This window comes from Mytilus trossulus, chromosome 2 (genome assembly GCF_036588685.1).
Source record: "Mytilus trossulus isolate FHL-02 chromosome 2, PNRI_Mtr1.1.1.hap1, whole genome shotgun sequence".
Taxonomy (NCBI): domain Eukaryota; kingdom Metazoa; phylum Mollusca; class Bivalvia; order Mytilida; family Mytilidae; genus Mytilus; species Mytilus trossulus.
This window is the reverse complement of record NC_086374.1, coordinates 62,227,209-62,253,552: the sequence shown is the minus strand read 5'-3', so window position 1 is coordinate 62,253,552 and position 26,344 is coordinate 62,227,209. Positions and strand designations below refer to the sequence as shown.

Below are 26,344 nucleotides of genomic sequence, written 5' to 3'. Positions count from 1 at the left end.
AAGAAAACTGCACATGGTAAGTCTCAGAAGTAAAGGTTTGTGTAGACTCAAGGTAATAAAATATACCCAAAAAATCTCTTCATTTCCGATACCACACATGACAAATGTTTGACAAGCTTTAAGCTGTCTTGATCTTCACAGTGGCTTCTTGCAATTGGAAATGGATGAGGATTCAAGGCACACATCCCCATATAGTAACTCATACTTATGTAAATGAGTTTTACAAAATGCCTTTTAATATCAATAATACTCCAATTTGATGTCCAGCACAAGTCAGGCATTTTATGTAGTTTATGACCGTAACCTCATTTAAAATGATTGATAATTTTTATTTGAAATTCATAAGGGTTCTGCAGAAAACCCCCTCCCCAATTTTTTGTTCACATCCCCCTATCCTTTATTCCAAAACCGATCTCAATTCAAATTTCTAATGGAGTTTGCAACAATAATCACTCATTCAAATACATCATAAAATATCAAAATGTAAAAAAGGTGCTTGTTATCACTGAATGGTAAAGATTGTTTTAATTTATCAGTTGATAGTAAAAGTGAATATACATTTTATATTGTATAAAACATTGATTTAAGTTGATTCAACTACTATTCTGGACAAAGAAAGATAACTCCAATTGAAATATCTTGCTATTGCACAATATTGTGCAATTAGATATTTCTTGCTATTCGCAATACTGTGCAATTGAAAATACTTGCTATTGCACAATACTGTGCAATTAGATATTTCTTGCTATTGCACAATACTGTGCAATTGAAGATTTCTTGTTATTGCTGAGTACTGTGCAATTGAAATTTTTTGCTATTGCACAATACTTAATATAATAATTTTAGATCCTGATTTGGACCAACTTGAAAACTGGGCCCATAATGAAAATCTAAGTACATGTTTGGATTCAGCATATTAAAGAACCCCAAGAATTCAATTTTTGTTAAAATCAAACTAAGTTTAATTTTGGACCCTTTGGACTTTAATGTAGACCAATTTGAAAACTGGACCAAAAATGAAGAATTTACATACACAGTTAGATTTGGCTTATCAAAGAACCCAATTTATTCAATTTTTGATGAAATCAAACAAAGTTGAATTTTGGACCCTGATTTGAACCAACTTGAAAACTGTGCCACTTATTCAAAAATCTAAGTACATTTTTAGATTCAGCAAATCAAAGAACCCAACCGATTCAATTTTTGTCAAAATTAAACTAAGTTTAATATTGGACCCTTTGGACCTTAATGTAGACCAATTTGAAAACGGGAACAACAATTAAGAATCTACATACACAGTTAAATTCGGCATATCAAAGAACCCCAATTATTCAATTTTTTATGAAATCAAACAAAGTTTTATTTTGGAACCTTTGGGCCCCTTTTTCCTAAACTATTGGGACCAAAACTCCCAAAATCAATATCAACCTTTCTTTTATGGTCATAAACCTTGTGTTTAAATTTCATAGATTTCTATTTACCTATACTAAAGTTATGGTGCGAAAACCAAGAAAATGCTTATTTGGGTACCTTTTTGGCACCCAATTCCTAAACTGTTGGGACCTTAACTCCCAAAATCAATACCAACCTCCCTTTTGTGTCATAAACATTGTGTTTAAATATCATTGATTTCTATTTACTTAAACTAAAGTTATTGTGCGAAACCAAGAATAATGCTTATTTGGTACCTTTTTTGGCCCTTAATTCCTAAACTGTTGGAACCAAAACTCCCAACCTTTCTTTTGTGGTCATAAACCTTGTGTCAAAATTTCATAGATTTCTATTAACTTAAACTAAAGTTATAGTGCGAAAACCAAGAAAATGCTTATTTGGGCCCTTTTTGGCCCCTAATTCCTAAAATGTTGGGACCAAAACTCCCACAATCAATCCCAACCTTCCTTTTGTGGTCATAAACCTTGTGTTAAAATTTCAAAGATTTCTATTCACTTTTACTAAAGTTAGAGTGCGAAAACTAAAAGTATTCGGAAGACGACACGACGCCAACGTTATAGCAATATACGACGAAAAAAAATTCAAATTTTGCGGTCGTATAAAAACTTTAACTGCAAGCTGTATGTAATGTTAACTGGAAAAAAAAAGAGTTCATTTATAAATTATAACATTAGATGTATGTTTCATTATAATACGTCATTATGATTGGCTAATTACACATCACATGTTATTCCTTAAGCAATTGCATCAGTCAATAAAACTTATCATTCACGATAACACAAGGTCCCACAATAAAGTGCACAGGTGAATTAAATAAAACATCCCTAAAAAATCATGTTTTCATGATCATAGCTAAAAAATGTAATCACAAGTATTGAATGCTTATTTTTGTAACTTCATAGGATTGTAAAAGTTTTGACCATGCACACATTTTTAGATCGCTTCATACAAGGTCAACGCTTTTATATCTTAATGAATTTACAAAAAGAAGCATTCAATTCTGAAGTAAAATACTAAAAAAAATCCTAAGGGTTCCGCAGAACCCAGTGTCTCGCCTACTTTTGCTGTAACTCCCAGGCTCAACAAAAATGAGTAAACAATCAATAAAAATATTCCTCTTGATACTTCTCTTTTGATTGTAAGAAGCTTCTGTCCAAGTTTGGTAAAACTTTCAGGATAGTTTATGAATCGAATAAATGTTTTAAAAACTTTTAACTACAGACTGTATGTAATGTTAACTGAAAGAAAAACTAAGTCCATTTATCAGTAAAATACAGATACACAGGTACGAAATATTAACACAAATTCCTTTCAAGATACTAGCTTTTGATCATAAACAAGCTTCTGTCCAAGTTTGGTACAAATTTAAAATAGTATAAGAAAGTTATTAAACACCACAGAGTGAATGTGTTGTTTCCTGGCAGAAAACCTAAGTCCATTTATAAGTAAAAAACAGAAAAAATGGAATTTAATTTTTGCAAACTTTACTTCTGGATACTACATGTATCTTATGATCATAAACAAGCTTATGTCTAAGTTTGGTAGAAATCCAGTAAAGTTTAAGAAAGATATTCAAATTTTAAAAACATTAACCACAGAGTGAATGTAATGTTTCCCCGTAGAAAAACTAAGTCCATTTATAAATAAAATATAGAAAAAAAAATATTCTATTCTTACAAAATTTACTTCTGGATACTATCTTATGATCATAAACAAGCTTCTGTCCAAGTTTGGTAGAAATCCAGTATAGTTTAAGAAAGTTATTAAATTTTCAAAAACTTTAACCACAGAGTGAATATTTGTGGACGCCGCCAACGGAATGTAGGATCGCTTAGTCTCGCTTTTTCGACTAAAGTCGGAAGGCTCGACAAAAAACAGGTACAAATTTTTTACCAAATTTCCTTCTAGATACTAGCTTTTGTCCAAGTTATCAAAATTCCAAAAACTTTAACCACAGAGTGAATGTAATTTTTCCTGGAAGAAAAACTAAGTCCATTTATGAGTAAAATTAAGAAAACCAGATTTTTTTTACAAAATTAACTTCTGGATACTATCTTATGATACGGAAAAAAATGATGGTAGAAATCCAGGTTAGTTTAAGAAAGTTATTAAAATTTCAAAAACTTTAACCAGAGTGAATATTTGTGGACACTGCCGCCACAATGTAGGATCGCTATGACCTCGCTTTGTAGACAAGTGAAGGCTTGACAAAAATTCAGGATGGACAATAGTCAATAGTTATTACATTATTTTCCAGATTTATGGATGGAGATTGAATGCTCTCATATGCCTTTCATTGATAACTTACAAATCATTTTGTCAAATAGATCACAGAGAAACTGCACCCCATATTTTGTATTCACTGGTAGTCCAAATTGATTCTTAATTTTAGGTAGTTGTATTGGTAATCCATTTGTAAACCGAGTAAGAAAACTGTACTTTGGTTAAATTTAATAGAAAAATAATATCAATTGTTTGTGTAAAATTTCAATCTACCTTTTGAGGTTTGGCTAAAAGTTGAAGAAATTCTGGTGAACTATAGTTGTTTTAAAACTTCTATGTCATTTGGTCTCTGATGAAGAGTTGTCTCATTGGCACTTATACAACATATCTTTATTTTTATAATCTAGGATAACAAAAGAATATCTACAAAGTGTATGTTGAAGTTTATTTAAAACAAAAAACAACACATGAATCCAATTATGAAATCCAACATAATAAATTTGATAATACAGTCAAACTTCCAAATTGCATTTCAAATATTTCATTAGTTACTTATTATAACTGAATGCTGAAACCAAGCACTACTGTCCATTCATCTTTAAAGGGGGTCTAAGTTTTTTTACAATCGCTTTTCAGCAATAAATTAGGCACATAAGTACTATGTGTCATGTTGATGTGATCGCAAGGTAAATTGATTTAAATCATAATTTGACCCGATACAGAATGAATGCAAAGATATAGATCAGAAACAATAATACCACTACTGTCACAGGCAAGGCATAATAAAATACAAGCCTCCAATAATAGATGAATAGTCAGTGCCTAAGTTGATTTCATACTGCTCAAACTGAGCACGAATAATTTAAAATTTGAGAAAGAAAGAAGAGTATTAAAATTAAAGAAAATTATTCTGTCAAATTGACAGAAAACTGCATATATATTAATGAAGCTGGAATTATAACATAAAACTTCCAGTTCAATTCTGTTTTACATTCATTAGTATAGATCCCTTACATTTTCTTAACGTATTAACAATTCAATACCAACATTTAGAAAATCATTTCACAATATAACAGTAAAATGTCTTGATACATTTGCACAGCAAACACGCTAATCATCTTTTCATACTAAAAGGTAGAACGAAACTCATAACTTTCTTTGATACTTAACATAGTAATAATCAAAATGCTCCTAACTACCTTAGGCTAAAGATTGCAATCATACATTTTGCAATGTGAACTTAAAATTAAATTAATGTAAGGCATTGTTTTGAATTAGAGTTATCTTCCTTTTTCCATAATTGTAATTTGGACCTATTTTTAAAACATAGATTCATACACCATGCTCACTTTTTTGTAATTTTCAACAAAACAAAAAGTTATTTTGTAACCTCAATATCTTGGTCTATACCACCAATAAATTGCTTGACAATGGATAAAGGGCAGTATATAAAAAATAATGGTCACCTCACTGCACTATCTTGTTTGTGCTCTGAATGGTAGAGAGGAGGGCCTGGAAAACACAGCTAAGCTAGAGAAGAGAGAAATGCAATCTTTACACCCCCCAAAAAAACTATACCCCAACCTATTTTGGCAGAATATTTCTTTGAACCAATTTTGTGACAAGAAAATGTCAATAGAAGTAAATACAAATGCAGGAAATAAAATAATAATTCTACTGGCTATATATTGATAACTTAATTTCTTTAAAGATGTTGAACATTAATTATGTTCAGCTATGCTGCAAATTGGATTTAAATGCAAAATAAAAACAACATGAAAAATAAAGGAACAATACTAAGACAGTACTTTATGCAAAATATAAATTTACTGCACTATAGCACTTAACAGTGATACAACAAAAATGAATATTACTTGCAGCTTCATTTTTTAATAAAGGCTTAAATGTTCTTTACAGTACAAATTTAAAAGACTAATCATAAAATTTCACAAAACTTATCTAGTTTGTAACAACAAAATGCTATTATTAAACCATGATGTTTATCTGTTCAATCCTGTAGTATATAACAACTATGGCAATATTCTTTATTCAATTTGAAGAAAGAAAAAAACAGTATAATAATCAATCCTTATAATTCATACTATAATCTATCATTTAAAACAAATGGATATTTGAAGTCATAGTCCAATTCTTTTTTTATAATTTTCTAAAAAACTTATATAAAAACATATTTAAGCCCAAAAACAAGCAATTGTTTTCTTAAAGATAGGAAGAGCACTCACACAAATAGAGGTCTTCCTAAAAATCAAATTGTGAACAATAAAAAGTATACCTCCTCATAGAGAGATGTCATGATGAAAAAAGAAACATTTGAAATGAAATCTAATACTAATAACACTTTAGCATATAAATGTCATAGTTTACATCATTTAAGGTACATTTTAATACAAATAATACATATTCAAAACTTTTCTATCACCATATATATTACATATTAAAGAACATTTTCTTATAATCATAATTATAAAAAAAAGTCACATAAATAATTAAAAACAACGAATAAATTCAATGCAATGTGCATTTGTATATCAATGTCGAATAATCAAGAACAGGGTCATATTCTTCTAGTTTATACCCCATTTCTTTTCTTTTCTTCAAACTTATACCATTCTTCTTAAATGTGCAACATTAAAAATGAAGTCATTTTAATAGCTGACACAGGCTTTAGGTGCAAGATTTTCAATGAAAGTTATAAAAACAGATAATTACACAATAGTTTTCGGAAAGCAAATTGTCAAATTAGTAAATTCAGAATCTAATTTATAAAACAAATTAAATCTTTCAGCTATGATAAGATGTTCATTTTCATATCATGTGCTCAATGTAACAAGAATGATCTATGATCATGGTCCTGAAGCATTCAGTTCTTCTAGCACAAGTTTTTGGGCCAGAAGTCTATCCTCTTTTTCTTGCTCCTTCCGATTTTTTAAACATTCTGTCTCTATTTTCTGTGCCTGCAATGCTTTGTCCAAATCAGTCCACTCCTAAAATGAGAAACCATTATTACATTATTCATTTTGACCAGAGATGAATTCTTATTTCATTGAAAATCATTCACACGTGTTCATATGTACTCTACACAATTCTTTTGTAACAATTGTTTGATACTGAAATAGATTTTGCTCATATAAAACACCTTCCTTTCAGGCAACTTTATTTCCTCAAAAAGACCTATATAGATGCATAATACTGCACATATTTTGCACTGTCTCTGTATATATTTTACTGCAATAGATTTAAGAATGAAAATATTGTATTGTATCGATTGACACCATAACACATCATGAATACTGTGAATACATTTAATTTTTGCAGGTATCAATTTTCGTTGATTGAGGAAAACCTGAATATTCGTGGTTTTGTCATTCTGCACATGAATTTGTAATTCGTTGAACATTTAAATTTGTGGTTCCCCAGGATCCACAAATTCCACGTTAACACAGGATGTAAAACCATGAAGGATGCCAAGTGTTTGGTATAGCTCACACATTGCCTTTCTTGGGTACTAAGATGTGTTTGTTGGGTACATGTTACAGAGACAGCAACTCAATGACAAAAGTAAGCAAAAGACATGACTTCAACAGAAGATAAATGTCTGTATAGTTTGTTAAACTCTTGATTGTAGTCTCTTACCAGTTGTGATTAAATTAAACAGAGAGTTTCAAAGATTTGCTATCAGCAACAAATCATGCCAACAACTGTATGCTGGAATGGTTTCAATCATGGTTCAACTTCATTATTCATCAAGGCATCCTCACTAGCCTTCCATTTCACAACCCTAAAGAGAACTTATGTGCTGCCATTGATCAGGAATGGTATAGTCAGAATGGACGTGACTTAAAGCTTCTTGTTAATCTTGCAGCCTTGTTATCACAAATGTTGGGTTATTCACCAAAAGGGTAGAGAGGAGGAGACTGGATTATTAACCTTGGCTTAGAAAAGATGTCATCAAGGTCACAAAGAAATGTTTATTTTTTGATTGAGGTGTTATTTGATACGATTGAATCCATCAATTTAAAGACCGATGAAGCAATCATCCTTCCTGCATACCGTTAAAGTTTGAATTCATGAAAATAGAAGTAGTTTCTTTAAAGTACAAATTTTGGCCATTTGTTTGTTTGATTAAAATGACTTATCCTTATCCATTATTTATTTACTTGAATCTCCAGTGGCATGTAGAAAATGTAGAAAACAGCAATAATAAGGATGAGGTTCATTTGCCCCCTAAAATCACAAAAATATTAATAAATTCTTTGAAATGTAAAGCTATTTACATTATTTATTTTTCAGAACTAAATCTACCTCCTGAGCATTGTTAACAAAAGTATAAAACACACTTATTGGAAGAATGAAACCTAAATTCGCAACATTACAAGACTGGCCATTAATTAGCATTCCATCAGCTCTTGTTTATTGCTGAAGATCATAGGACTAGTTGAACTTCTATTTTAGTTTAATTATTGAGTTGTTTTATGTGACATTATGCTTGTATCCCATTCCATTGATGTGTATGCTTGTATCCCTTTCCATTGATGTGGAGACTGTAACCCTCACCTTCTTTATATGACGGACATATATTTTGGTTGTGTTTTTGAGTTACTTTCACAGACATTTTTCAAGTATTGCTTCCATTTAAATGTACTGTGGATTCATTATTATTCGTTGGATACCAATTTTTGTTTTTTTCGTGGGTACAGGTAAACCACGAATACAAATGTTCAACGAATATCATATTTTCAATAGGCTTTGTATACAGATATTGGCAAAACCACGAAATCAAATATCCACGAATATGCAAGTTTTCAGCAATCCACGGAAATTGATACCCACGAATATAAATGAATCCACTGTATCACACTTCTACAATTCAGACTTGTGAATTGAAGATATGACATATTTGTTTTAAATGTTTTTATACTTAAGAAAATTATGTGGTTACCGTATATCCAGCTTGTGGTTTGTCATATCCATATTTGGCCCAATGTTTAGTCCCTGTTAACTCTTCACTTGATAAGTTAGAAATCGATTTATTTGTCTGAAAAAAATTAAACAGTAGAGTTAAACAAAGCACTGGTTCAACTTAATAATTATTCAAACAAATACATATATAAAATTCTATACTTTTACAATGGAACACTAATATAAGAACTCACAGGTTAACTTTTTCAATTCTATTATAAACCAAAACAAGAATGTGTTCATAGTAGCACTATCATTTTTTATGTTCAGTGAACTGTGAAAAAGGGGTAAAAACTCTAATTTGGCAGATCATATCATTGGGAACATGTGAACAGAGTTTCAAGTTGAATGGACTTCATCAAAACTACATTGACCAAAAACTTAAACCTGAAGCAGGACAAACAGACAAATGGACGGACAGACAAAAGGGCATTAATAACCAGTATCATTTTTGTTCCTGTTTTAAATACAGTATCTATTATAAGCTTTAATTTGTTGAAGGAAGCATAACCGATTTTTTTAAATCAGAGTCCTCACTCACCAATGATATTTGAAGCTCAACAGCTTGTAGTTCACAAGCCAACCATTCATCTTCTGTGTTGGCATTAAGGGCTTTCTCCTCTAAGCGAGCAATCTCTTTTTTCACACAAGACTTTACATTTGGAGGATAGCTGCAAATACAATCAAATTCATAAGTTCAATGAATTGAAGTGAATATTCATATCAATATTTTCAGAAATTCTGAATATTAAAATATTTGAATGGGATAAATGAATGTCACATTATTCATTGAGACCAAGAACTATTGCAAATCTAACAAAAGATATATTTCTTTTTTAATCTTTGCAAAACAATGATATTAATTATCCACAAAATATAATTTGTTCTCAAACCATGAAAATTGGACATACGAGAAACAACATATTCACAGAATTTCAAGCCATTATTCCTAAATGCTGTATACTTGGCCTAGAAGCACCAAATGCCAGTTTTAAAGATAAGTTTTAAGTCTGCTAGCAGTTCAACCAAATGCCAGTTTTAAAGATAAGTTTTAAGTCTGCTAGCAGTTCAACCAAATGAAATAAACCAATAGACAACTATGAGGCTACTGATGTTGTTGTCATACTTCAACCAAGTGGTATTTCTGTCCCTTGTTACACTTACTTGACTATTCTGGAGTATCCTGTACAAGCTGAAGCATTCTCTTCATCTAACACAGCACTGATTGGTTGGTTGACTTTTCTGCTGGCCACACGACTTGTAGGGAAGACCTGAGGCCTACTGTGTAATGAAGATGTTACTGATGTCATCATGTTCTGTAATATATAAATAATACTGAAGAGTTACTTATAGGTTCAATTACAGGCCAAATTAAATTGCAGCTTTCAAGGCATCACCAGTCAAGAAAATCAACTTATGCTACAAACAAGGAGAAGGAAGATACAAAAGCTTAAATCTAAACTTGATGAGAAACATTTCAAATTGCACCACAATAACAATGTAAAGTTTAAAGTAAATTGATCTAATTACACTGAAACTGTGTTTCTTAAATTCCATCCAGTATGCCGTTTTAAAAGTTGAATCTGCATACTTCATTAATCATTGCTACATTAATTTCTGTATTTGAGTGTTACACTTTGAATTATATACATATATCTTCTCCACACAACCACCAAAGCATGTGACTGTTAAGCTATTCCCACATTCTTTATGTGTCTGTCCATAGTCAAGAGCCTGTATGACAGAGATTGTTGTTGGTTCATGTCCATCATATTTGTTTTGTTATAAATAGGTCTGTGTCTTTTATAACCAACTGATTGGTATAGGGTTTTCTTATTGTTGAAGGCCATATGGTGGCCTGTAATGACTTACTAACGCATCATTTTAACTATGGTTGATAGTTGTCTCATTGGCAATCATGCAACATCTCCTCATATATATAAGTTAGTATTTTTTGTTTGTTTCAAAAACTTCATTTTCCAAACTCTTTAATAAACACTGGATATTATTTTATAATATTAGATAATTTCTGAGTAGTCCAAATTAGTCTCACAATACACACCTCGTCAGCAGTAGCTTGAAGAGGATCAGATGACCTCTGTGGCTTTGGTTTGACCCTGCTGATTGGTCCAAACTTTGACACAATAGGTTGCGAGTCAAATGGTATAATGATGTCATCCCCATCTGATGCGATTGATAATCTCCTAAAAAATAAATAATTTTGAAGTGCAAGTTCATAGATAGTTTAATGGAAAAAAGAAGGGGCAATAATCCTTTATTTCACCAAAATATATATATGTCATCAACAAATTTAAGTAAACAATCTGATAACCAAGAAATTTTGAAATCCCATTTTTTCTACTAACCACAGCTCTAAGAAAAAATAATTTCATATAGCATCACATTCCATGATGCTCAAAGGCCCTTGGAAAAATATGAAAAACAATGTGTTAGGTAGATGAGGTAAACCAGTATATCCCATCCTTTGGAACAGTAGTATATTTAAATGTGTTAAAAATGAGGTGAATTAGCATTTTTGTGTCTGTCCCAAGGTCAGGAGCCTCTGGCTAGTCTTGTACATTTTTTAAAAACATCAGTTCATTTATATGTTTTGGAGTTTGATGTGACTTCCATTTTCATGAACATATTTTGTTTAGGGGCCAGCTGAAGCTTCCCCCCCCTTTTTCAGGTGTGGGAATTACTTGCTGTGTTGATTCACGAAGACCCATTAGTGGCCTTCCTCTGTTTTCTGCTCTTTGGTCAGGATGTTGTCTCTTCAACATATTCCCCTTCACATTCAGGTAATTATATCCTTACCTATAATCTATCTCAATATCATCCTCATCATCATTATTATCAACTTTAACATTTTTTTCTGCCTTGTTTTGATAATCCTGGTGGTAACTTGTTGATGGAGCATATACAGATTTTCTCTCAGAAGACTGGGATACAGTTCTGTTTGTTTTACTGATTTTCTGCATGGGAATAGGAACTTGCTCTACTGGCATTGGGTCATCTGGTATATCCTTTAACCAGTTCAACATGAAATCAGTGGAATCGGATCCAGTCTAAAATTGAATAAAATAAAGTATAAATTGCAAAGAATGGCAAATCTCTAGGTCTGAGGTAGAAAGTTTTGAATGATTTCTTGCTAAAATAGTCTTGGTTCAAGTTAAAAATAATAGTCCAATTACAAAAGATTAAAGCACATGTTCTAAAGATTTGTATTGAAAAGCATGCATTTTTCTGGAAGCTTGTTTAAAAAGTCAAAATAAACACAAACCATTACTCTGCCAACAAAATAATGAATTTATATCACAAAAGTGAAATATATATTGCCTCATAATCATTTTTATAATTATTGTAAAAGACAAACTAATTGCTTCAATCTTAAAAACATGTCAATACTTCACATTATTATGTAAAGGAAAATTAAAATTATTGTACAATATATTAATAAATTTAAAGAACCTTAGTGAGCACGCTCACATACCCCACGTCCCCACATTGTCATTGGAGAAATGAAATAAGTGATAGAAAAAAAAATTGTATAAGAAAAATAAATTTCCTGCCAATATGCACATCTAAATAGTATGTCCTTATTATCTACAAAATTTCATGAAATTCTGTTGTGTGGTTTGAGAGGAGTTGCGATGACAAACTGTTGCAGTAGTACATTAAAGTAAGTAAGTTCAAAGGGCCGTAACTCCTAGAAAAAAAATTGAATCGCAATTTCCTGTCGATATGCACAACTACATAGTATGTCCTTATTATCTGAAAAGGTTTCGTGAAATTCTGTTGTGTGGTTTGAGAGAAGTTGCAATGACAAACTGTTGCAGTAGTACATTATAGTAAATAAGTTCAAAGGGGCGTAACTCCTAGAAAAAAAATTGAATCAAAATTTCCTGTCGATATGCACAACTACATAGTATGTCCTTACTATCTGAAAAGGTTTCGTGAAATTCTGTTGTCTGGTTTGAGAGGAGTTGCGATGTCAAACTGTTGCAGTAGTTCATTATAGTAAATAAGTTCAAAAAAACTAGAAGCTCTAAAGAGCCTGTGTCGCTCACCTTGGTCTATGTGAATATTAAACAAAGTGCGCAGATGGATTCATGACAACTTTGTGTTTTGGTGATGGTAATGTACCTGTAAATCAACTCATCATAGATATCAGGACTAAAATTAGTATATACGCCAGACACGCGTTTCGTCTACAAATCACTCATCAGTGACGCTCGAATCCAAAACAGTTAAAAAGGCCAAATAAAGTACGAAGTTGAAGAGCATTGAGGACCAAAATTCCTAAAAGTTTTGCCAAATACAGCTAAGGTAATCTATGCCTGAGGTAGAAAATCCTTAGTATTTCAATAAATTCAAAAATTTGTAAACAGTAAATTTATAAATATAACTATGACAATTCATGTCAGCACAAAAAGTGTTTGTACATCTTACTTTAAGTTAACTATAAAGGACAATAACTCCTTAGGGGTCAATTGACCATTTTGGTCATGTTGACTTATTTTAAGGTATCACTTTGCTGTACATTATTGCTGGTTACAGTTTATTTCTATCTATAATAGTATTCAAAATAATAACCAAAAACAGCAAAATTTCCTTAAAATTACCAATTCAGGGGCAGCAACCTAACAAAAGGTTGTCTGATCCATCTGAAAATTTTCCAGCAGATAGATCTTCACGTGATAAACAATTTATCCCCTGTCAGATTTGCTCTAAATGCTTTGGTTTTTGAGTTATAAGCCAAAAACTACATTTTACCCCTATGTTCTATTTTTAGCAATGGCAGCCATCTTGGATGGTTGGCTTGGTCACTGGACACATTTTTTAAACTAAATACCCCAATGATGATTGTGGCTAAGTTTGGTTTCATTTGGCCCAGTAATTTCAGAGGAGAAGATTTTTGTAAAAGATAACTTAGATTTACGAAAAATGGTTAAAAATTGACTATAAAGGGCAATAACTCCTAAAGGGGTCAACTGACCATTTTGGTCTTGTTGACGTATTTGTAAATCTTACTTTGCTGAACATTAATGCTGTTTACAGTTTATCTTTATCTATTATAATATTCAAGATAATAACCAAAAACAGCAAAATTTCCTTAAAATTACCAATTCAGTGGCAGCAACCCAACAATGGGTTGTACGTTTCATCTGAAAATTTCAGGGCAGATAGATCTTGACCTGATAAACAGTTTAACCCAATGTCAGATTTGCTCTTAATGCTTTGGTTTTTGAGTTATAAGCCAAAAACTGCATTTTACCCCTCTGTTCTATTTTTAGCCATGGCGGCCATCTTGGATGGTTGCCTGGGTCACCGGACACATTTTTTAAACTAGATACCCCAATGATGATTGTGGCCAAGTTTGGTTTCATTTGGCCAAGTAGTTTCAGAGGAGAAGATTTTTGTAAAAGCTAACGACGGACGACGACGGACGCCAAAGGATGAGAAAAGCTCACTTGGCCCTTTGGGCCAGGTGAGCTAAAAATTGAATCGCAATTTCCCGTCGATATGCACAACTACATAGTATGTCCTTACTATCTGAAAAGGTTTCGTGAAATTCTGTTGTGTGGTTTGAGAGGAGTTGCGATGACAAGAAACAGGACTGACGGACGGACGGACGGGTCAAAAACATTATACCCTCAGCAACTCGTTGCGTGGGGTATAACAAGAATGTGTCCAAAGTACACGGATGCCCCACTCACACTATCATTAACCATGTTAAATGGACTGTGAAATTGGGTAAAAAATGTAATTTGGCATTAAAACTGGAAAGATCATATCAAAAGGAACATGTGTACTAAGTTCCAAGTTGATTGGACTTCAACTTCTTCAAAAACTACCTTGACCAAAAACTTTAACCTGAAGCGGAACAGATAGACGGACAGACCAGAAAACATTATGCCCCTCTACTATCGTAGCTGGGGCATAAAAATATTTATCAGAAAAACAATTTTCACAAACCAGGAAGGAAATTAAAGAAATTTGTCAAAATTAAAGAGTTATTGTACAGCCCAATGCAATCAACTGGTAACCTAAAACTTTTAAGATATTGGCAACAATTACATTGGTTTCTATTCACAACTACATTGTCAGTAGGTTGTATTTAAAATGCATTGAAATATTTTAAAATATTTTATTGATTAATCTATTGGTGCAATTCCCAAACAATATCAGGTCTATTAATAAAATTGTTTTATATTCATTTTTTATAAATCTACAGGAGCAAGGATATCAGAATATGTAAGATCTGTATTTTGATATGATTTTTTTAAAAATAATCAAGTTACTGTATTACTTCTTTATCTTAATGTATCTATGAAGAGAGGTTTAATGTAATATCTCTGGCTTTACTGAAATTATCAAAAATATATCTTTGGATTTACTTCAGTTGGTCTAAATGTGGGGGCATGTTCTACAAATAAAGTATTATGAAAATAATATTGTCAGTTAATGATACTTAATTCTCTTAATCATGAAATTTTTTTGTAGACCTGCCAACTTCCTCCATTCATTTGTGATTTTTCCCCCATGCTGATTAGACTTTTGAGATCCTTCAGAAAATGAACTGAATACCTCAAAGCCAACATTCAGAGAAGTCAAAATGGCATTTAAGCACATTTATACTCATTCAAAACTTTAGTATATCACGATAAAAACATCTTATGACATGAAAAGAATTAGGTCCGCTTGTGCTTAAAAATCATCCATGGAGATTTTAATAAAGGGCTGTGCTTTAGCGCATGATACGCCCGTTGCTCTAAAAGACAGGTGTATAAGTTATTGTCCCAAAATTGGAAAATCCACCCTTTTTTAAGCATAAAAATTCACAACACGAAAATGTAAAATCTGAAATTTATAAAAGTTGAAAAGGAGCTTACATCAGTAGATATAAACAAGTCACCAAAGTTTCATGGACATTGGTGAAAGTGTTTTTGAGTTATTGTCCGAAGTGTGGACGACGGACGGACAGACGGATGGACAACGGTATACCATAATACGTTCCGTATAAAAGACGGGCGTATAAAAAGTTGGCAGGTATTATTTAGCAATATGAGACTCCTTTTCTGAACAGGGTCCCCAGTTTTTTCCACCAAACAACAACATTTTTGGTAAGTCTTACATCTTGTTCATTTCCTTGGTTTACAGCTAGCACAAATTTCTATAGAAAAAATAAAATATAAAGGATGTGGTTAAATTGAGGTATTTCAATGATGATAATGATAACAAATTCACTAAATAATAAAAATTCCAATAAAAACAAATTTGAACAAGAAACACAAAAAAACAACAGAAATGAAAAGAAAAATTACAAAATCAGAAACAAACAAAAATCCACATATTTGAGTTCAATATTTTAAAAAAAATTTATATCTATAACTTAATTTTCATGTCGTTATTAAGGGCATTCTGCACCAATAGAAAAATCAATGATTTCTAAATTAAGTCCAATGCATTTAAGCACACTTCAATAACACAACTTTTGAAATATTTGAAATATTTCACTCATAATTTTCAATATAATGGAATTCAATGCGGCTGTCATACAATTTAGAGGTTTAGCTAGCTTTAAAACCAGGCCTATACCAAGTCAGGAAAATGACAGTTGTTATCCATTTGTTTGATGTGTTAGAGCTTTTGATTTAACCATTTGATTAGGGAATTTTCTTTTTGAATATTCCTCGGATTTCAGTAATTTTATTATTTTACTTTTTATGACTGGAGGATTTAGAGAGATTTTGCATAGACACCTGCCTATTGTTGAAGATTGTACTTTTATGTCATTTGGTTTTATTTCTCATTTGGATGCTGTCTCTTTGATATATATATCCATCTCTCATTATATTCATATCCTAAACTTAGCTGTTGAAATTTGTTTTTAGAATTTCTCCAGTTGATAGTATGAAGTGTACATAAAGCTTAACGTTAATTTATGCTGACATTTTTTTCTCACTAAGAATGTTTCTTCCAACTTTGAAATATCAAAATATTATTGCCTGGACTATATGTGATATATTTTCCACTGAACATAAAGAAACAAAAAGGATCAACAAAAAATACTCCATATGTGGGATGTTTTAATGAAGAGAAACATTAGGTACAAAATTTTGTAAACAAATTTAAAGAAAAACATATTCAAAATGTTAGAATGGCTGTACCTCATTCCACACATCTGGACAGTCGGCCACCACATCTGAGGATCCAACATGAGTATCTTTATTCTTTGTCCATGATGAGGATGTATTATCACCCACTGACCAATTCTGGTAATCACTATCCCAACCTAGAAATTCACAACAGAAAATCATTATTAAATATAACATTTTAACAAATTCTTTTGCTATATTCCAAAATATAAATGTAGAAATAATGATTAAAAGTTAATCAAGAATGTGTCTCCAGTACACTGATGCCCCATCCGCACTATTATTTTCAATGTTCAGTGGACCCTGAAAATGGGGACAAATCTCTAATTCTTTTATTTGCATATTCCCGAGTTCAAGCATACACACATTATTCAGTTGAAAATATATAATTTTGAACAATATGTACACCTTTTAAATGTAAACAAAATTTGTTGAAACAGAAGGAATAAAGTTTTTTTTCTGCAGATTAGAATTGAAATTACATGACATTCACAAATGATAAACATTAAAAATAAATTATTTGACAAAACACACAGTTAACCAAGGCCCAATTGTGAACAATAAATATTTGTACCAGAATGTGTTTCTTTTGATGCTACTGATGGTATTTTTGTAGCTGAAGCTGCATCAGGTATGGACTGAGAGGAACCAGTCATTCTACCAGTGGATTTCTCTGAGCCCCATTCTGCAAAGGTAGTCTCTGCCCCAGACCAACTTTTCTTGCTTGTAGTAGAACTACATTTGTGAAGCCTTGTCAAGATTTCCGTTCTTCTTTGATGTAAGTCAGTCAGCATCTGAGCCTGAAATGAGAGACAAAAACACTTTTTTTAAATTTGGTTCATCATAAAATGTCATATTTAATGCAAGTCCTTTGAATTGGTATGATGTTGATGACCTAGATATTAGTAAATGAAGCCATATATTGGCATAATTAACCTTCTTGCTAAATAATTACTTATATGAACATATCAAGGATCTGCACTCATTTACTTGCAGAATTCCCAATGTAATTAACTATATTTAAAATATACATCTAAATTTCAAACCTCCTTAACCCTTTGTGTAATGTTCTCCTGGAGTAGCATATAGCATCAATGTAAACAGGGATTTTTAAATACCATCTTGTTTCTAGAAATTATAGCCTCATATTACCCTGATGCTAAAAGGCACTCAAAGAGAACACTTCATTTTGCTGACAGCACATTTCATTTCAAATCAACAGAAATAAGTATATTCTACTAACCTCTATCTAAACCTTTCAAATCTTTTGCCTTTAATGACTTGATCTGTAGTTTTTTTTTATTATAAAGCTCTATCAAATTCAAATTTCAATTATGGGCTTTTCCACAAATAAATGTATGAATGAGTTATTAATAAACAGAATGTCATGTAAATTAAAAATTTAAATGTTGCATTTCACTTTGCTTTCTTCAACAATCCACTGAAAAATGTGACAAATTTCACTTGTGAATTTGAATCCATACTCTCATTATTTCTGGAATAGCCCTTTGTTCAAAATTTAAATAAAATAACACTGAACAGAAATTCACATTTTCTGTCCCAAATGAGCTACAAAAAAAATTCACTGCACAAAATCTTGGGCAACTCATAATTATTGTACCTTGTCTGTTAAATTTTAAAATGTTCAAGACATTCAAGTTCTGTTGCAGATGTCTAATGTTCTCAATGAAATGTCATGTTTTCAACAAGGATTTCTTTAAAAGTATATAAAAAAAGTTGAAATTGAAATCTTTAGTTTATTCAATTTATTTTTGAAACTAACCCAACCCAAGGAGAGTTAGGCATGCATGCATGACACAAGTGGTTGATTAGTTTTAAATTACCATACTAACCAATTGTAGGCCTTTTTAATCAATTTATGCATGGAAGGCCATACATTGACCTATAATGGTTTACTAAAATTATAAATTGTTATTTGGGTGGAGAGTTGTCTCATTGGCACTCACACCACATCTCCAATATCTATATAGCTAAGCTTACTTAGTTGGGTTAGTTTTTAGACCAAAACTGGATTTCTATTTTTCAATATTATTCCTATTTTTAAGCAACTTGGAATCTTGTACAGAGATCCTTTGTTATTTGTGTGTGTGACAGATGTTTAAATTTGGGTATCCTCAGTTTTTTGGTTCTGTTCTTTTTGATAAGTAGTTTCAAGTCACATTTCTAATGAAGTATTTTCAATTTCATGTTTGAATTTGTGATCCAATTTATATTAAAGAGATCATCACAGCTTACACTCATATTTACATTGTGAAATGTTAATTCTATTTAGGTTTTTTCCCCAAGGTAAATGCTAATATTCAGAATATGAATAAGAGGGAAATGTAATTTTTTTTGTTTTTTGTTTTTGTTTCAAGTTTAATTATTTTGTAGGGTATACAAAGAATAATAATCATTTTGCAAATGTTTAAACACTTGATTCGCTTATCTAAATAATGGCTTAAAGAGGAATGGATGTATCTTAAAAGGATGAATTCTGAACTATGTTCTGTTGCTGTCCAAAACTGTAAACTGCTGAAGACTTTCCACCAACAAATGTTTTTCTTTTAATGTATTTCTGTTCTCATCCAAGAGTATATTTGGAGACCCAAGGCCAATAAAATTTGAATGTTGATTCCCCCCAACAAAATAAAATCTTCAATGGTCGGCAGGCAGGAAAAAATTTGATTTGTTTTTGTTTTTGTAAAACAAATTTAATTTCGCTCTACATTGATTTTTTCTCTCAACCCTCCATCAGGAAATTCTTTTTAGGAAACAATATATCTTCACCTATCTTGTAATATAAGATATGGGCAGTCTGAAACTTGTAGAGAATTGCCAGTATTTTTTACTCTGTGTGTTTAAAGCCTGACTGACTTTGAGATGAAGAACAGCAATAGAACTGCTCTTCTTTGCTTTTGTGTGTTTTTTTCCAGTGGGTATACTGATTCTGTGTCATGGATGAATACCCTTCATCCTTTATTTTCCTAATATAAATGAGACATTTTTTCAAGCAATTATCAAAAATGAATGATTTATGTTTCTATAGGTAGTAAGTCTAGTTTTTTTTTCATAGGTAAATAATAGAATTGACCCTGAGGGTTAAAACAGATTTAGGAGGATTAGAGGAAACCAACAACCTTTTTTGTATGGTACTACTTGTATAATCAATTTACGGTAAAACAACTGTACATTTAATATTTATATAGAAACTGCTTAAACATACATTTACTACAGATATTTTTCACATTGGTAGAAATTTATACAAATCTGTTCAGAACACGTGTCTATTTAAGTTCTAAATCTATTCACCTAAAAGCTTAAATTTAGACTGGTTTCATAAATGGTTTTTGTGTCAATATTAGAAAGATAATTAGTTTTACTAGTGCAACAAGTCTAGTCTATATCATATTTATAAGAATCATAAATACACACACATATCTACATATATATACAATGTATATATTAAAACAATTACAGGCAAAAAAATGTCAATACTTTTCATCTCTAATAATCTTTGCTGCAAAGATCTAGAAATATGTTTTCCAATGTGGTCAACCAACTCTGTGATCAAAAATATAGTTCTTCCTTGATGTAACAAGTTTAGAGAATTTCACAATAAAAAAAACTTATTTAATTCCAAGCTTTCAAAAACAAAAGGTCTTCTTAAAGGACTTAGGAGGTGGACATAGAAGTCTGAGGTCTGACTAGCTACATATCTTTCTTTAAATTATTCAAACTTCTGTGTTCATAAAAATTAAGCACTATACCCATAGATAGCTAATTTATGCAGGATATGAACAAACCCTTTTAAAAATTTAAGCTAAGTCTCAGACCTCAAACTTCCTGCTTCTTTTAAATAAGCAACTTGAAAATGTACTTGTATACAAACATTTAAAATCTATATTATGTTCAAAACTAGATGTTCCATTCTCAGGATACCATCAATTTCAATCATTGATTTCATAAACAGTGTTTATACAAGTACAAAAACAAGCTTTTGACAGTATTTTCAAGAAAGCAAGATATTAGAATAAAGAGTCCTTATATTCAACGCTTTTGTTTTATCAACTTTAAATTTTGTCACTTCAAAATCACAAGTATATAAACTATCAAATTTGATAGACCTTGCACTAGTTACCTTACAGATAAACATATAAATATACATATCATTATTGATAAAAATATTATTTCATTTACAAATGTAAACAGTTCTCATACACAACAACCACAAAATGAATTCCGGATGGCAAACCCCTTCAAATTCATCGTTCATGATTGAACCAAATTTGATACACCAACTTAGTTCTATGTCCCATACAGAGCATATCGAGCCATTACTTATTTTAAAATTTACCATAGGAGGCCATTTTCTGATTGGTGCATGCTTCACACAAAACATTAAAATGTGCTCAATATATCATATAATACATATATATGGAACAATAATCTAATATTTACAAATAACCAAGCACAAATTTTTACAATGCCTTCAACACTTTAAAATCTGTTCTCGTTCCTCTAAAGGTAGTAGCAATGAAAGGGTTCATTTTTTTTTTACATAGGAGTAAACATAAACATTAAAATTCTGTATAATTTTAAAAGCTTAATAATTGTTTCACATATCAGAGAAGACTGCTTTACCCCATACAATTTTTATTTGAAAGTGGTTAGTTCAAAATATTTAGAAACAAGAATCAAAGAGTTTGGAATAAAAATTGCTCCTGTGAAACAGTTGTCTTTAGACCACCTAGGTCCACTAATTGATTGATGTTTAACACCACTTTCAGCACTGACGGCTATTTGGTTGCGAGCATTTGTCATTAGTGGAGGACATCAGAGTGCCTTGAGGGAAACACTGACCTTCTGCAGGAAAACTTATCAAAGGATCAATTGAAAGACCTCTTTAATAATAAAAAGATCAATCCTTGAACAACCTCTTCCACAAGATAATGATCCATTCTTGAAATACATCTATAATAATAAGGCCTAAAAAAAAAATGTTGTGTTTCCGGTCACCCGACCGACCGTCCTTCAGACCCCCGACTCAAAAGTTTTTAAAGCTGATGTGGGAAAAAAAATAACTTTTATACCTACCGACCGTTTTTTTCTGAAAGAAAATAAAAAATTGTAAGTCCCTCGATCTTTTTATCGCCCCAAAAGAAAACAATTAACGTCTGTAATCCACATACAACATACTGAATGTTGATTTATTCTAATAAAAATTATTTGTCTAGTGTCATGTGTTATTTTATTTTGTTTCTTTTAATAAAGATTATAAACACATTTTGTTTTAGTTTATTTGCATCCGACTTTCCTTTACCTAGGATACGAAAATAAACTGTTCTAAAAATAGATTTGTTTCTATGACATAATATGTACACTGTACATTGCTAAGCTTTGATTAAAATAAGCTTTTAAACAATACTTTACAGTTTATAATTATTTTAACAGTAGATATGTAATGAATTGCCTTTGATATGCAGTTTGACAGTGAAGTAAAACCTCGTTAGTTTCGTATATAGATGCAAAGCAGTAATGGGGCCCTGTACGGGTTATTTGCTGGACACAAGTGTTGAAATTGAGAAAATATAATAATTAAGAGTAAATACTCTTTTCATAAAATATCAAAAATAAATGATTCATGTATAAGTTCTTCAACCATATATAAATGCCCTACAATATTTAACATTAATACAGATCACCCCAAGCCCAATTTCTAGAGTTCACATTGGTTATGTCATGATCAATAATCAGTAGGAGTTATTGTTTTTAAAATTAACCCCAAATGTTACAAATCTGACAATCCAAAACTTTTGGTCCTGAAATAGGTGAATTGGGTTTTAAAAGCTAATTTCCATGGGGAAGAGCTGCCCAATTTTTTTTTAGTTTTGGACTTACTTTTTTTTTCAGGGGTATTTTAAAAGGGGGTAAACTACTATACAAGTTATCATATAATATATAAAATACAAAAGAAAATGAATGGATATTGCTGATAAAAACTCACACAATAATCTAGAAAATTGTCAAATGGTCTTAAGCAATGAACAAAGTGCCCATGCCTTTAAAAAAAAATCGAGACAGCAATGAAGCATAATATTAAAAAAAAAAAAAAAAAAAAAAAAAAAAAAAAAAAAACCTACCTACCGTCCCTTAAAAATTTCAAGGGGGTGATCGGAAACACAACATTATTTTTTTTAGGCCTAAAAAGATCCTCTTTCTTTATAAAAAGATCAATTTTTAAAAGACACCTTTCATAATAAAAAGAGCACTATTTTATTTTTAAATTAATCCTACACCATAGTCCATCCCTAACTCATATTTCTTAATACTAAAGGAGATGACAACAAAAAGAGGGGATAACTGGGGCTGCATAAGTGTAAAACAGTCTTTGCAATAAGAACATAATATGCACAAGCCTAACATGACTGATGCTTTTCCATTTCAAAACAGAAATTTACACAATTCTAAAAGTTCCGAAAATGAAAGGGAGTTAAGTCTAATCATCTGTATCCTCATTTGTATGGTACCGAATACTTTCAACCTGAAATTGTGGAATAATTTGTTGACTGTGCAGTACTGGTGAGACAACATCCTGCAAGAAAATTAGACAAGTTTAAGTTTACCATGTATCCCTTACTTGCAGAAATAAGATTTTCTCATTTTTTTTTGGTGTATGAATTCCAAAAAGATTGAAAAATACAATGATATCAAGCATACATTCTTATTTAGTACAAAATATAACCATACCTGACTGAAATCTTCAAATACAACCATTTCCAAGCAAAAATGAATCTGCTTGCCTTCTTTATTACCTAGGATGATTCCTGTATCAGCAAAAATTATTATTACATCTTAAATCATTAGAGTAAGCCATAAAATGTTTAATTGGAAATACAAAATGGTGTGGTCCCACAATAATTTAAATGAAGAGGTTTTTAACTCTGAATCCCCCACCATGATTTTTGACTTCATTTCTAAAGAGATTTGAAAAACATATGACCTCTTTCTGAGTTACCGTATTTTGGTATGCATAATCCACAGTTTTAAATAATATAAGAAAGAAATAAGAGAAAGCTTGATTTCTTAACATTTTTTTAACATTCTTGCTTGTTTATTCTTTAAATTATACGTGTTGCTAATATTCTTTTTGAATACTTTTATAATTATGCTTAGTATTCCATATTTATATGCAATTTGAATGTAAAAATACCACATTATTTTTCATGAAAAAATAATGCTTTATTACAAATTTCTGCTTTTATTCATAGCATTGTATTTTGTGATTCATACCACTGTATGTGTTTGTTATAAATAAAGGTCATTCAAACATTAATCTAGAATACCACAAAAGATTCACAGAAGGCTTTACAAGTTAATATGCATTGTCAAAATTATTTGCAGATTATACACAGCAGATTACGGTAGTTACAATTTATTGAAACAACAGTAAAGAACTAAAGATAATTTATATTTATGGCTTATTCTGTACAAATATGAATATCAACGATTTATTATGCTAATTTACACTCATATATTAACAAAGATGAATCAACTTTCATAGTCAGAACACACATAAATTAATTATTTATTAAAAGAGAGCCTAAGCTATTCTGATATTAAGAAATTGTTTAAAGAATGGTTTCTATTACAGAAACCTTTACTTTTATTTTAAATGAAAAATTTAGGTTCAGTACTTAATTTTGTTCTTTTTTTTCTAGCTGCTTCAGGTATTAAATACCTGAAATCATATGCCAATGAAAGTCAATGAACAGTATAGACATGAAAACGCACTTAAATCAGTCCCAAACCTTTACATATAGTAAGTTTTACTAAACAATGTGGGGAGTTTACCGATCACATGACGTATCATGTGAGTGAAAACAAGCCACAGTGTTTTTACAATTGTGTCAAACAAGAATAAGTGATAGTTACAACTATTTTGGAATGAAATATTGTGGAAATTTACCGTTGTTCAGTAGTTGCCTTGAACTTAAAATTGTTAAACATAATAACGTAAAGTGCTTGTATCAAAATGAATAAAGTTTGAATAGTTATAATTTACTAAAAAAAATCCCATAAACACATACAGCCCATGTCACTAAAACACTAATACTCTAAAAATAGGAGAAATTTGTACACCAAGCAATTAACTTCCTTCATAATTTATGAATTGATTAAACAACCAATTTATTTTGGGATTTTTTTTATTACCCAGGATTTCTTAGAATGATTTAGTTCGTAGAAATTCTGGTAATTAAAACACTCCCCAATAAATTGTTTGTTCCAGCAATATATATGAAGCAATATACATGAAATCTAAATGATTAAAGAAGATTTTCTCTCGACCCAATCTGATATGCGTATAAAAATGAATTAAGTCATGTTTTTGCTCAATTTGTAATTTTGTAAGCTGTATTCGGCTCTTTATATAAACTTAAATGATATTTCACAAAACTCTGGCATACCAAATGTAATAGCAAGAATTGTTCCTGAGTTGTATCTCACCAGCATCAATAAAGAACGATATTAAAGTGACACAGTGTTCATGTTTTTCTTTCTTATCTTGAAAATTAGTTTTAAAATTTTATTTTTTTTAAATTTTGAATACTTTAATATAAACTAGGCCTTTTATTTTTACAATAATCCTGTCTTTACCATTTCATTTTCACTAAATATTTTCTTCTTATTTTTTTAAATTGCTTATTTTCTGATAAAAGCAACCACAGGTACAACAGAGCACTATCACAAATAAGGAAAAGTGAGGTGATGACTAAATGTTTCCAGGGGAACCCCTGTTCAGATCATCATCCTCACTTAATCCTTTTAACATTTTAAAATGCAACTGTATTCAACCCTTGGTCAAATATAAAAAAATAAGCAGTTTTGGATGTAAAGGCTGTTCCATAAAAACATACAAGGGACATAGAGAAGCTACTTTCAATTTGTATAAATGAATGGGTGTCATCTATGTTTTAACATATCAACTGTAAGTGAAATTTTAATTTGCCTCTATAGGCGGTTACTTCATTTTTAAAATGTCTTCCCTGGTTACCATGTATATTTTAATGGAACAGCCCTAAAAAATAAATCCATTATTTTACATTGATTTTCTTTGATAAATTATTTTTTCTCTTTTTCTAATAAAGACAGGGTTAAAAGTGTTTTAGATATTTTTCAGCACTAAACAGTCAGTAAATTCCAACAATACTTTTAACAACAACAGGCACACTTTTTTGGTTACCTATTCCTATCTTCTATTTTCTGTTTCTTGACTTGAAATTTTCTTTTGATGATGTGCTTAGGCTGCAAAGGAAAGTTTTAACAAACCGCCGATGCACTGGCATCAACATTTCCCATACTTACCATGTTGCTGTAATGCTAGAACAGATATCTCATACCTCTAAAAAGAAGGGTAACAGAAGGAAGGACTTTACCATTACCTCACTCTATGTAATCTAATATAAAATAAAATTCTTTTCTATCTTTCCTTTTTTCTTCTTCAAAGGAATCACTACTGCATGATA

At 30.9% G+C, this 26,344-nt stretch overlaps 1 protein-coding gene across 3 annotated transcripts in view; it reads right to left on the bottom strand.

Annotated features, from left to right (window-relative positions):
- Nucleotides 1–4,103: 4,103 nt before the first annotated feature.
- Nucleotides 4,104–26,344, bottom strand: part of LOC134707729 (roquin-1-like) — a 32,801-nt gene continuing 10,560 nt past the window's right edge. For 2 of the 3 annotated variants that reach the window (XM_063567741.1, XM_063567743.1), the window contains exons 11-19: nucleotides 17,392–17,617; nucleotides 16,830–16,954; nucleotides 15,794–15,832; nucleotides 11,473–11,723; nucleotides 10,718–10,859; nucleotides 9,820–9,971; nucleotides 9,197–9,326; nucleotides 8,636–8,731; nucleotides 4,104–6,680 (exon numbers count right to left, since the gene is read on the bottom strand). In XM_063567741.1, the coding sequence (XP_063423811.1) occupies nucleotides 6,540–6,680; nucleotides 8,636–8,731; nucleotides 9,197–9,326; nucleotides 9,820–9,971; nucleotides 10,718–10,859; nucleotides 11,473–11,723; nucleotides 15,794–15,832; nucleotides 16,830–16,954; nucleotides 17,392–17,617 (1,302 nt within the window). In that variant the 3' untranslated portion in view covers nucleotides 4,104–6,539. The remainder of the gene's footprint in view (nucleotides 6,681–8,635; nucleotides 8,732–9,196; nucleotides 9,327–9,819; nucleotides 9,972–10,717; nucleotides 10,860–11,472; nucleotides 11,724–15,793; nucleotides 15,833–16,829; nucleotides 16,955–17,391; nucleotides 17,618–26,344) is intronic. The other variant, XM_063567744.1, reaches the window with a different exon arrangement.